At 44.2% G+C, this 13,828-nt stretch overlaps 1 protein-coding gene across 11 annotated transcripts in view; it reads right to left on the bottom strand.

The window, feature by feature from the left end:
- Positions 1–13,828, bottom strand: part of VLDLR (very low density lipoprotein receptor) — a 31,650-nt gene that overhangs the window by 2,467 nt on the left and 15,355 nt on the right. For 2 of the 11 annotated variants that reach the window (XM_021084248.2, NM_001199890.1), the window contains 14 exon segments: positions 12,231–12,353; positions 10,713–10,835; positions 8,683–9,054; positions 8,457–8,579; positions 8,246–8,368; positions 7,690–7,809; positions 7,466–7,591; positions 6,819–6,990; positions 5,736–5,954; positions 4,737–4,855; positions 3,750–3,889; positions 3,069–3,210; positions 1,785–1,931; positions 58–138 (listed from right to left, as the gene is read on the bottom strand). In XM_021084248.2, the coding sequence (XP_020939907.1) occupies positions 58–138; positions 1,785–1,931; positions 3,069–3,210; positions 3,750–3,889; positions 4,737–4,855; positions 5,736–5,954; positions 6,819–6,990; positions 7,466–7,591; positions 7,690–7,809; positions 8,246–8,368; positions 8,457–8,579; positions 8,683–9,054; positions 10,713–10,835; positions 12,231–12,353 (2,130 nt within the window). 11 annotated transcript variants of the gene reach the window in all.

A 13,828-nucleotide genomic window follows, 5' to 3' on the forward strand; every position in this document is an offset into this window, starting at 1 on the left:
ACACCCGTCTGATATCTAAGAATTTCACTGGACCAGATATGTGGGGGACCTACTTACGGAGAGGAAGGATGGCCCAGGCAGCAGAAGTCCCTTTTGGGGGAACACTTATCTCCGATACTGCTGTGGTCACATTGATCCCTATAGGGGAATAAAGGGAATCAGTTTAGAAGGAGCTGAATTCAGACTTAGACATTCACCCACCTGGTCCAGAACCTCATGCCCTCTTGCATCCATCACTGATGTTTAATATCTACTATAGCTGTGTACCGAGAACAACTGGTCTACCAGTATCTGAGAGATGCGTGCTGTAATAGCCATTTCACTAACAGCTCTAATAGAAACCTTAATAAGGCAGGTCAGACTAAGACCACAGATCCTAAGTCTTCAGAGTTTAAATACGCTACCAATTAGGGACAGAACTAGTAGTTAAAGACTGCATTAATTATTTAAGGAACAGATACAAGGAGTGTGGCTGTTAGTTGGTATTAACAGTTGGCAGTGCTGAACTCAATACCTCCAGGAACTAGTCCACTAGTTGGTGAACTTTCTGTTGTGTTGGTATCTTTTGTCTCCCTGTAAGTCACAGTAGTTGCAGTACCTGAATTATAAAATCAAGAACCTGGTTAATGCCAAGGTTCCAGAGTGGCTAGCTGTTTAGTCCAGACAAGCCATGTGATGGGTTATTTTAATACCATGGGAAACTGACAAACCACTGCTGAGCCAAGTTGCACGGTGGATGTGGCAAAACTGGGGGAAACAATAGACTTAACGCAAAACCAGGGACACACGAGTCTTTGGGCAAAATGTTAAGGATGTGGAATTTAACAGCTCACAAAAATATACAGCCACACTAATGACCCCTCTAAGCAAAGTTCCAGCCTTCTGAAGGTTGCAAGAAATGCTCTCAAAGCCAGCTTACCAGAAGACATACTAATTTTACTACCACCAGACTATTTTGTATCTGCTTTCTCTAAACTGAGCTAGACCTTGCAGGGACTCAGTGTTATGCTAACAAAAACAAACATCATGATGTGAGATCCTTACTCAAAACATGAAAGTTTAATTTGCCACTTAAACAGAAGACGAAAATGCAAGGTTCATTTCAGGATGAGTTTAAGATTACATCACCCAGTGGGGCCAGAAGGTCTCCTGTAACCACAGCCTTCTTTAAGCATAATTTCAAGCCTTTCACTTTGGTGGAAAAATGTTAAGACTTTGTCTAATTATCTGCAAGTTGGCCGGCTCAGTGCTGCTACGTGACTAATTGGAACAGATCAGTACAGTCAGCTGTAGACTCATCTTATGATGAAATGGGTTAAAAGTCAGTCCTGAAGTTATGACACTGAACACCTGGCCTGCACTGGTAGCAGACAGGTTCTCAAAGCTATTCTAAGAGTGGGTTAAAGATAGAATTCTTAAAATCCAGGCTCGTCCTTGGAGTTCCCATTGCAGCTCAGTGGTTAATGAATCCTATTAGTATCCACGAGGATGCGGGTTCCATCGCTGGCCTTGCTCATTGGGTTAAGGATCTGGCATTGCTGTAAGCTGTAGTATAGGTCGCAGACGTGGCTCGGATCCTGTGTGTTGCTGTGGCTGTGGTATGGGCTTGCAGCTGTAGCTCTGATTTGACCCCTAGCCTGGGAACCTCCATATGCTGCAGGTGTGGCCCTAAAAAAAAAGACAAAAGACAAAAATAAAATAAAATCCAGGCTTGTCTCTATGGCTAGTTTTATTCTATGGCCTGTAGCATGTCCTGCTTATGGCTGAAAAGTAAGATGACTTACTTTGGCACTCCCGGCCACTGTCCTCTAGCCGGTATCCATTGGGACAGGAGCAGGTGTATTTTGGGGAGTGGTCATTGATCTGCGGTGCTGGCAGGCAGAGGTATTCACAGCCTCCATTCTCCATGTCTTCTTCACACCAATTTTTACCTATTCAGAGATAAAAGTCCTTTAAAATGGGGATTCCCCTGCCTGCTAGACCTGAAGCTTTGTTCTAGATGCTAAAGACATGAGTCCTTGTCTCCAAGGAGCTTAAACTCATCTACTCTGTCAAACCCTAAAGTTAAAGCAGTACCAGTGGAGAATAAAGATAAGGGTTCCAGCAGCATGCTCTAAGGACACCACTGATCCAAACAAACTTCTTGGAAGTAGAATCAAGAGTTATCCCATAAACACGGAGTTCCCATTGTGGCACATCAGAAACAAATCCAACTAGGAACCATGAGAATTTGGGTTCGATCCCTGGCCTTGCTCAATGGGTTAAGGATCCAGCGTTGCCATGAGCTGTGGTGTAGGTTGCAGATGCAGCTTGGATCTTGTGTTTCTGTGGCTGTAGTGTAGGCCAGCAGCTGTAGCTCCGATCAGACCCCTAGACTGGGAACCTCCATATGCCACAGGTGAGGCTCTAAAAAGACAAAAAAAAAAAAGAGTTTTGCCATAAACAGACAGGTGGTGAGGGAAGAGATGGGGGAAGATGAGTGACCAGAACTGGTCCTCATTATGGGTCCAGAGATTATAGCAAAGGCTCAGAGGAAAGAGTTGAGCATGTCTTCTGGTTTTGTCCTGCCTTGCTCCCTCAGAATGGAAGGCACCCAGCTAGAACGAGTTTTAAAGGTTTCATTGGATAGAACTGGTCAAGTATTTTCAGCAATAAACCAGGTGACCAGATGTGTTTGAGGATCTACACGATTCTCTGTTAACATGTGTCATGACTGGGGGTGGGGTGTGCGGCAATAAAGGGCTGTGGCACAAAAGCTACTTTGTCTTACAAAGCGAAGTCTTACAAGAGGGAATGAAGACCAAGGGGAAATGGAAGGGACTGAAACAAAGATGAAAGACTGAGGGTTGGGAGGGAAGCTAAGCGCTCAAGTTCTGAAGCTCCTTCACTTGGAAGACAGAATAAAATATACGGAGCACCAGGTTGGAAGTGTTTGAGGGAGGGTAGAGGAGGGGAAAATTCCATCTTAGAGCGAGATGAGTTGCTCGAGAGTTATGGGTACCCAGTGGGCACTGTGTCATGCTGCTGCCCTTCAAGGAGCCATGAAGGGCTCTGCTTCTCCACAGTACCTGATGGCTGGACAAGTTCATGATAGACAATGATGTCTTGGGCATCATTAAGGTTGTTAACTAGAGTGGCCAGCTCCGATCCAGTGAATTTATTGGCACCATAGACTGCTTCATTTTCCCCATCTATCCAGTAGACACGATCCTAAAACAGAACCCCTGAATTAGCAAGTACCCATAGGATTAACACAAATCAGTATCTAAGGATCATTATTATTTACTGGCAATTTAATGGACTATGTTTATTTAAGGCTGGTTTGGTATATCAGACCAAAGGTTTTCCCACTGCAGCATAGTGGAAACAAATCCAACTAGTATCTATGTGGATGTGGGTTTGATCCTTGGCCTTGTTCAGTGGGTTGGGGATCCAGCGTGGCTGGTCGCAGACATGGCTTGGATCCCTCTTGCTGTGGCTGTGGTGTAGGCTTGCAGTTGTAGCTCTGATTCGACCCTTAGCCTGAGAACTTCTATATGCCATGGGTGCAGCCCTAAAAAGCAAAAACAAAACAAAAAAACAAGCTGTGAAGAATAAGTATCTGATTGATTGGTCCCAAGTTTTAAGTGAAAGTGATTTCTCAGGTCATGCTCCTCTGACCTTCCCTCCTTCCCCTGTGCCTGTTTTTTCTCCCCGAGGTGCTCCAGTAACTCAGAGGTTCACCCTTAGGTGTGAGACATCCGTCTTACCTCAAATATCGTTAGCGCGAGGGGGTGAGCTAGGAACTCCAGAGACTTCAGGACAATCCTCCGATCTTGGCCGTTCAAGTCCACACTGGATAACATGTGCAATTTGGAATCCAGCCAATAGAGGCGGCCCTTTATAAGATCTGGGTAGGAAAAGTGTGGTCACTGTATAAGAAGTCAGTTCTACTCCATTTTCCATTTAAAATATCTAAGGAATCCAATACTCTACTTTCAGGGTTCCTTCTCCAGCATGAAGACTCTGCACCCACATTCAGCTGGAGGGACTCAAGGGGTACCTAAGATTGTCAAAGTGGCTGATTTAAGAAGTGTTACTCATGGAGTTCCCATCATGGCTCAGCGGTTAACGAATCCAACTAGGAACCATGAGGTTGCGTGTTCGATCCCTGGCCTTGCTCAGTGGATTAAGGACCTGGCGTTGCCGTGAGGTGTGGTGTAGGTGGCAGACGTGGCTTGGATCCCGTGTTGCTATGGCTGTGGCATAGGCAGGCGGCTACAGCTCAGATTAGACCCCTAGCCTGGGAACCTCCATATGTCGTGGGAGTGGCCCTAGAAATGGCAAAAAGACAAAAATAAAATAAAATAGTGTCACTCATTATGGAGGTATTGAAAGAGGCTAGAGTTTTCTTGTTCTCCCTTTATGAGCCAGAAGAAAACTGTTATGAGCCTGCAAATCAGGAAATGCTAAGTCACCTATGCCAGGAGTATTTCAGATGAGAGTTCCCAAGGCCCAAGATTCACCTAATTCCAGGCACATATTAGCCCCCAATGGATAGAAAAGCTGGGAATTATGGATCATGTAATGTGTGAAGTCTCCCATTCCACTTGTATTGTTCAGTTACTCTCATCCCAAACCCCTGCTATAGAAGGAACCATAGGAGGTGTCTGATCTAGTCTAGAAGGAGCTCTGGAGATGAGTTAAGACTCTGAAGACAAGTCCAGTTGTAGTCGAGGAAGGAAGGACATACACACCAAGTGTAATTCCGTTAGGCCACTGGATGTCTGTTGTCACCAGCGCCCGTCTATCAAATCCATTCATTCCTGCTTTTTCGATTTTAGCTGGTTCACCCCAGTCTGACCAGTAAACAAAGCTGGAAAGAAATTGGAAATTGGTCTTAGTGGTTTAGAAGGAATAAAGTTGTAGCTTGAGACAGACATGCCCAAAGAGTGAGCAGAAAATTCTAGGGTACAAATAATACCCTGGAACACTATTACTTAAGGGTCTACATTATGTTCTAGGTAAACAAAAGTTAACATTATGTATCTACAAGCTCATTTTTAGTTAAATTACTGTACATAAGTCTGACATTTACATCTCAGGTTATATATTTCCTTTATAAATGGCCAGTTCTTTCAAAAGAGTAAAAGATGAATATCTGTTAAATTTTACTATAGGGATGGGCTGACTGCACTCTAGTGAAGCTTCATGGAGCCAACTGTGATAACCACAGCCTTAGTCAAATGCCTAATAGCTGATCTTCTATATTATTTAGGGGCAATTTAGGCACACACCTCAGTGAAGTGTTTCTAGAGAGGTCTGTTTATTTCTACTGGACTTCTGGGTAACTTGTATGTTGAAATGAAAGTCTTGAGGTACCGTGGTTACTGAAACTTTCACAATTCATGCTACTACTTTGGTTGGATCATTCAGAGCTAATCTACTACAGTGTCTGGACAAGAGTTAAAAATCATTTGCATAGAAACTGGGTGGGGAGAAGCTTTTGGTGTACCTCGAATGAGAAGTGTTGTTCTCATGAACCAGCAGTCACCTGCTCAGGGAGGGCCCATCACAGAGCTGAGGCCATTGCCAGGTTATTCAACTAAGGCACCAATGACACCTTGTTCTGGATGAGTCTTTGCTGTGGAAAGCTAGGTCTAGGGATTTCAGTACTACTTGGGGCATGAGGAAAGCTCCTGACCTATGCAGCAAGCATCCGAAAGGCCATGAGAGGAAAAACACAGAATACAAACCCAGACAATGGGTCCACAGCTATGGAAGCAGGCTCGCGTAAGTCTGAATTAAACAGGAACTTCCTCTTGCTTCCATCAAGGGTAGCTACTGAAATAGTCTTAGAAGCCGCATCAGTCCAGTAGATGGTCTTGTACACCCAATCAACAGCAATGGCTGCAGGATTATAGACATTGTCGATCATTTTAACATGTCTACCAACCTTGTCATCAATTGAGGCACTGAAACAGAATAGGTCACAAGAAATTTAAGAGTTGGACACCATCAGAGCCTGGAGAATGGACTTTCTGATCATAAGATGGTCAATGACTTGGTTCAGAAAGAACTCTAGCACAGCTCGCCACTCAAAAATTATGTGTCCACACTGCTGGCTGATTCTAAATTATTCATACTGTGGGTTATCTCACTGTTGGTCTGTGCTCTACATGCATGAATACCACACTCCTTAATTTTGTTTTTTTTTTTTTTTTGGACCACATCCACATCATATGGAGGTTCCCAGGTTAGGGGTCAAATAGGAGCTGCAGCTGCTGGCCTATGCTACAGCCACAACCATGAGGGATCCAAGCCATATCTGCAACCTACACCATAGCTCATGGCAACACCCAATCCCCAACCCACTGAGCGAGGCCAGGGATCGAACCCACACCCTCATGGATAGTGGGATTCGTTTCCACTGCACCACAATGGGACCTCCAAAGAGCACCATACTTCTAAGTGAAGCTCATCACTTCAGTAACCATCAGCTTCATTTCTACAGTTCCCCTTAAGAAAAAGCTACCACTACTATTTTAATTTGTAGCCACTATGAACAGTTCTCAAGTAACTGGAGAGAAAGGGGAGAAAATAGAAATTATGATGCTGTCTGTCATGATCCTAGAGTTATAGCCATCTTTTTATTTTATAGGTGATTGTTCATTTCTGATGAGGAACTGACAGTAATTTAATAAAGAATTAGTATTTAGATTTACTATTCCCAAGTTATTAGATGCTAGACTGGAGCTAGAGACAAGGGAAATTCCTCCAAACCTCCCCAAAGTGACAGTGACTTATGCCAAGATACAAGGAATGGGATTGCAAGTTACCTGAAAATGGCCTTTTGGCTTAGATCAGCCCAGAATAGTTTCTGAGCAGCAATGTCAGCATCAAGAGCCACAGTGTTTCTTAGTTGTTCAACTAGTTGGATATATTCTTTTCTCTCTAAGCCAATCTTCCTGATGTCTCTTCTATTAGTGAAGATCAGACTTGGCTCTTTGCCTGCAAGACAGGAGTCAGGTTAATTTTGTTTTGCTATAAGAAGGAAAGGTCCTTCTACATCACCTCCTCCCAACAGAGGAGGAGCACTTATTTAAAGTGAAGGCACTGCTCAACACCTGAGGAGTACTCTTGCCAACATCTCTGGGACCTCCAAGCACTTTCCTACTGTTAAAGAAGGCAGTCCTGGGGTCACAGCATTCAACAAGAGGGCGGCTGATGACTTACTTATGTGAATTGCACACAAATTTTGGAAGCAGAAAGTAAGTACAATATGCAAAAGGAATTGATCAAGGCAGGTATCTGGAAAAAATGATGTGCTATTTAAACTATGACATCACACTGTGAGTTTGGTAGCATTGCTCTCAAGGACTATTTTAATTTCATATTTCATTTGACTATTGTAGTCACTGGCTGTACCTTTCATCAGCGCTTACTCATAAAGGTACCAGAGCAACACCAGTTCAAGTCCATTTACCTACTGCCTTGCACACGCCAGTGGCAAGATCCATTTGATAGCCACGACTACATTCACACTTGTAACCGCCTTTTAAGTTGATACAAATTTGACTGCAGATTCCCGGATTTTGGCACTCGTCAATATCTAGGAGGGAAATTACAATTAGTCTTGCTGTTCCTAGATAACCTACGGAGATCTACTGACCTTTCCCATCACCCCTAGGGTTCTGTTCTTCGACTCACCTCCACAGGTTTTCCTATCTATCAGTTCAAACCCAGCTGCACAGTCACATTCGTAGCCTATCACCAGGTCTTTGCAGATATGGGAACATCCACCATTGTTAACCAAGCATTCATTTACATCTGAAATAAAAATACAGTAGAGTTACTCAAATTGATATTTATCCTATTAACATTTAAAATCCAGGCTATTTGCCATAACATGTCTAGATAGTCTGGTCAAACCCATGATTTTTCTAAGATCTAATAATTTGTCTCATAGATGTGCAACTCAGCATGTACTGGTGGAACAGGAAACCCAATATCCTTGGCAAGTTACCAGTTGGTGAAGCAGCATTCAAGTTTCTCTACTGCTAATCGTTTACATTTGAGGGTTGAAACTATGAATTAGTTTGTTACTTCTTGAGTTTGTAAGTCATAAAATTTCACTGTTAAGTCCAGGAATTAAACCTAGTTCATTAAGAGTAGTTGACCGAGGCATTAGGGTCCAAACCACCTTAGCTCTGCTGGGTCTTAATTAACCTTCCCAACCTGGCACTTCAGCTAACCCTTCACTTACGACATTCTTTGAGGGGCTCATCACTCCAGTCCCTGCAGTCTTGCTCCTGGTTACACACTTTACTGATGTCTATGCATTCCCCGCTCCTGCACTTGAACTTCCCTGGACCCAAGCACTGATTGACTACAAACAAGAACACAGAACAGAAATTCCATTAGTGGGTCCATCAGAGCAGTCCTTTAGCTAACAGCCCACAAGAAGAGCCCCTTACCATTTTTGCAGTTGACTTCATCAGAACCATCCACACAGTCTCGGATGCCGTTGCACTGCCTGCTGCCATGGATGCAGCTCCCATCCTCACACTCAAACTGGTCAGGTCGGCAGGTTCGAGAAGCTACAAAGGGAGGGAATGGCTTGGAATGATGCCAGCCACAGTGTCCCCACTGGGTGCACTGGAAGTGCACCAAACACGCTGTGCTGATAAGAAAGCTACTTACGACAGTTGACCTCATCGCTGCCATCCTTACAGTCGGGATCCCCATCGCACCGCCACTTCTTATGGATGCATTCGCCAGAGCCGCACTGGATCTCGCTGGCTGGGCACTTGGTGTGGATCACTGGTTGGCGGCCGCACTGCTCGAGGGACTCATCCGACTGGTCTGAGCAGTCCGCGTCATCGTCACACACCCAGCTGATGGGGATGCAGGAGGAAGTGCTACACTGGAACTCGTGGGCCCCACAGGTCGGTGGGGCACAGTCCAGCTCATCGCTGCCGTCGCTACAGTCATCCTGGCCATTGCAGACGAAATTCCTGGAGATGCAGCGGCCACTAGAACAAGTGAACTCGTCGGGGCTACACGTGATGTTGCCTACAGAGAGAGAGGGTGCCCCACTGAAAATGCATCAGGATTGGTCCTTTCAAGCCTCTTGTTCCAAAACCTAGCTCACACATCATTGATTCCCAGCTTTCCAGCTTAACAGCTAAAGTCGAATTATATCCATAGTCAGTTCCTAGGAGACTAGGAAACAGTCTTCCCATGTAAAATATGCAAGGATGTTTGAATAAGAACAGAAATAAAGGACCATGAAAAGAGCTGAAGACTAGAAATTAATTTGAGATGAGAAGCACAACTAACTCTTAAAGGGACAGTGATTGATAATTTGAACTGTCAGATTTCACTGGGGAAGGCAGACATGAGTTATCTTTAAATGGATATTCTGCTTATTAGGCCAGGCCACATCACAAGCTGAGACTATCATACATCAAGTATACAGGCAAACATTCACTCATGATAAGCATTATAACACCATCACCACAAAGAAGCTATTACGTTGTACCATCATACACGGTTCCTTCTCTTTTGGTCCTTTCAACCAGGATCAGGAATAACAGGTCTTAAATACTTTCAAGTTTTAGAAAGTGACTGCTAGGGCTAGAATTGCAATCTAGCGGCCAGGTGTGCTAATAGTGATAAGCTGGTCAGACCAGCCAGTTTGTACTTGGACACAAATTCCTGCCAAAATAATGAAGGTCAAAATTTGGTGGTAACTGGGGTGGAGACCACGACTCTCTTGGGAAGCCAAGCGTAGATTTAAGAGGGAAACACTGGGCAGTTCCACAGCTTACCGATTCATAAAGCTCAGTTCTAGGATTCAATGCTAAAACTCATTAGACTAGGTGCACTGGTAATGACTTTAGGAGTAGGTGACCTCTACACATGAGACTGGTGTTTCAACCGCAAGTGCCCTCAGCTCATTGTACACTTACTGCCACAGGAGGCCCACACTTGTCAGGCTTGGGAGCTGTCGTTTTCGAGGCCCTATAAAAAGGGCGGTAGCTTGAAAGAACATTCAATGCAATGTTTGTTCAACCTAGAGATTTTCCCAGGGCTTCACCTTTAACATGGAGCATTTTATGACATGTTTTCCAAGAGCAGAAACATGAAAGGCTGGGAAACAGAGTCGGCTTTTACAGGCGGGAACTGTGATAGGAGACAAAGGTACCACCGGTTGGTAGAGTTTTCTTTGGGTATCTGCCAGCAAGATGTTCATTCGTACTTCTGTGCGAGTTTAACTTTTGGAAAGGTGAAAGTAGGACCTAGCTTGGGGGCTGAGCAATGCTGGTGTGAGACTCAAGTAATTTACTCTACTAAGGAGATCCAATTTAGACCAAAGATGCATTTGCTGGCCTTAGGCTCCCAGTGTGATTGGGCCAAAGTGAGGAAGGCCCAGAAAATATTCCCTAACAGAGTCTACATAATGACTGCTTCACTGAGCTACTTCTACAGGGTAGTGCCTTGGATGACTTACCTTCTTAGTTCTATTTGCCTGGAGGAAACACCAAAGCAAGCAATGGTTAAGTACCATGCACCCTTCTCTCAGAGTTTGAGGGCAGTTAGGAAGAACAAGGGGTCGAGCAGATAGTCAGGTCACTGAAAAGCAAGTCAAGTCAACTGCACCTTTCATGCCCACCCTTCTTTGAGCCAAAGGGTCGTGGGGATAAGCCACTCAACACTGATCTTCTTACCACAGTTTTCTTCATCTTCTCCACTGTCACAATCATTTTCACCATCACATCTCCAGGACACTGGGATACACTGAGTGGAACGGGCGCCACAGCTGATTTCATTTATGCGGCATGTTCTCATATCTGTTGATGATATACAGTCTCAAAAGAGCCTTCAGACTCATCAGTGCAAAGCTGCTGCTCCTGCGCTGCCTGGAAGTGGTAGCATGTGTAACTCAGTGGCCGGGCCCGCTGGTGAAATGTGACTTACTAGCTGAGGCCCAGGTAAATCCTTCACCAGCTCCATGGCTCGAAAGCCATGCCCACCTATGCCACCTGGCAGGACACCCAAAAGCCTTGACCGTGTTACTCCTTCAAGGTTCCGTGGCGTGCTCAGTTCTGGCTTTTGTTTTACTTTACTTGGCCTGGGTAGGTTTATTGGCTCCTTGACCACTATTTATCTATTGGGTATCAAGTGAAATGCCCAGATAGTGTCACCTAATCCCAACTTCATTAAAAGCCAGGTGCTCTAACACCTACAACATCTTCTTTGCCTGGATCCCTTCACAGGCCTTCTTCACAACCTCCTATCAATTGCATCTTGCAAGGTAGGGACACCCACTAATTCCTGACTCTATGGGGTCGGCCCCCATGAAAACCTGGGGCTGAATCTTCATGGAACCCATCTTCAGCTGTGGTAGCTCACCTGCCTTGACTGATGCTCTTCTTACTCCCCTTCCTTCTTGCCTAGAAAACTGAACTTAACACACCACCTTCCTTCTGCTTGATTATCCTTTGAAATCATATTCCAGCCCTCAATTCTGTTCATGTTAGACCTCTACTTTTGGTGCTTTAACAGGCCTCAACTGCCTTAAAATGAACATTGAGACTTTCTCCACCAGCAGATGCAAACGATTCCTATTTATATATTCCAAATCCTCTCCCTCTATGACTTCATAGACTTTTTCCTGAATATTAGCCCAAGAACAGCCTTAGGCTAATATATTTGCATTCCTATTAAGTTTCTCTTATTTCAGAACAAGTTTTAGTTACAGGTTTGTTCAAAATGACTATCATCCTAAGTCTATAGTCACCTTATCCTTTCAGTAACAGATTTTTTTTTTTTTTTTTTATGACATGAGAAACTGTGCATCTAAAAGCTTATTTTATACTTGGCCCATGGGGGACCCTCACATCTTGACTTAGCTTCCAGGACCAGAGTACCATCTGCTCAGAGTCATTATCATCAAACATTTGAATCTATGCACCTAGTCAAGGAGTTCTTAAATCTTCTGGCTTCAGTCTTAAAAGGTTCAATAGTGAAGCTACCCAAGAGAACGTCAGTCTTTTAGACTAGGAAGAATATTCTTTAATGTTATTCAAGATCAACTGTTAATGACTTGACTGACCTTGGTGTCAACTGGCCTAACTTTAACGTAGGCAATGGAAACCTAACCAGATTTAGATTCCACAATACTTAAGAGCTATGAGACACAGAACAGCTTGGAAAAGTTCAAGTCCAAAGCAAACTGCACTCACGGCACTGTTCTGGGCTTTCATCAGAGCCATCTTCACAGTCAGGATCCCCGTCACACTGCCATCGGTTGGGAACACACTGGCCATTGCTGCAGACAAAGTCAGACTCGGCACACGTCTTCTTCACTACAAAAGTTGATGAGTAGGGATAAGTGAGTGGGGATGAGTAGGGATAAGGGAGTGACGTCACTCCCCCCAGAGCCGTACAGTCCCACTGAGCACTGGGGAGGGGGGTGGTGGTAAACTGCATTTTGATAGGTTTTACTCCAAAAATAAAGAGGCTAAATCAATTAGCACTCAACTGCCAACATGCAGGAGAACCTTAGAAAACTCTTTTTTTTTTTTCTTTTCCCTCAGAGGAGGAAGGTGATCATTTTGAGAGACTTGGGTGGCACTGAAGTCAAGATACGAAAAGGCTGCCCATTATCTCACAACTCAGGGATCCTTACAATGAACTTCTTGCCCATTTTATAATGCTGACACTAAGTAATAATTTCATTCTCTTTATACATTTCTTCCAAGTCCCGCAAGTACTAAGTAAGTTTAACAGCCAAACATTTCATCCTATGACTGGAGCACAGTCTAAGTGTTCAGGAGACATGTGTGTGTTTAGTGTAGAGACAGAGGCCAAGCTCCAGTACTGAATATTGTCATCCCCACAGGTCTGCTGGGGCAGAGGAACCCTTTGGTAAGAAATGGAGAAAGCTCAAATCTGAATATAAGACATGTTGTATTTAGAATCTGAGGGCTGGGCTCACACAACCAGCTAAAAGTTACTGAACCTGCTAGAGAAGCTGTCAGTATTCATAACTGCTTACTAGAGTCAAACAGCCTAAGACAAGGTACCAATTCTGCTACTAATTCTTACTAGGGCAGCCATTTCTCCTTACTAGGGTGACCCATGCCAGGTGTTGTCCAAATTGACACAATCTCAGAAGAAAGGGGACACTGTGAATTATACCAGGGGGATAAGCATCAGCCAGGACTGTCCAAAGCACAGCAGGTGGCTTGGTCATCCAAGCCAATAGGAAGTCAGGGAGTAGGCAGAGTCTTGGAGTCATCCTCCTCAGATTATATTCTTCCTTGAATCTGTGCCTATACTTTCTACCTGCATTTCCAATTCAAAACGTTCTTCTCTAGTGAATATTCTGAAATGGGAAATCAGCTAAAAGCCAACAGTTTGCTGAAAAGATGAAAGGGACCTCTCAAGTCAGGGGTTTAAGCCAGGTACAAGTCTCACGGTTCAGAGTACACTAAAGTAGAGGGCCACTCTGGGTCAGCCTCAGATACTGTAAATGGTGGGGGTGGTTATGGTCAATTTCTAGAGCTCAAACTGGGATGATGAATTATGATATGAAAAGGATATGAATTATCATCATAATTCATCCCCTTGAATTGTGGAGCCAAGGAAAAAAGAAAGGCCATATTATAGTTCTTAGATTCACACCTATTTCCAAAATCACTGAAAGACTCGAAACTCTAGTATTAATGGTTTAAGCAACATCCAAGGCCCATCTCCTCCTGAGCATGTAGAGAGATGCCAGAGGGTCTGCAGAGTCAGTTACTGTCACTGAACCTGTGATACTCTTCAGAAGTTGCAA

Source organism: Sus scrofa, chromosome 1, assembly GCF_054392235.1.
Source record: "Sus scrofa isolate SSC_HxYL_T2T_F1_AM1 chromosome 1, Sscrofa_HxYL_maternal_Yorkshire_Landrace_v2.0, whole genome shotgun sequence".
NCBI classification, from domain to species: Eukaryota; Metazoa; Chordata; class Mammalia; order Artiodactyla; family Suidae; genus Sus; species Sus scrofa.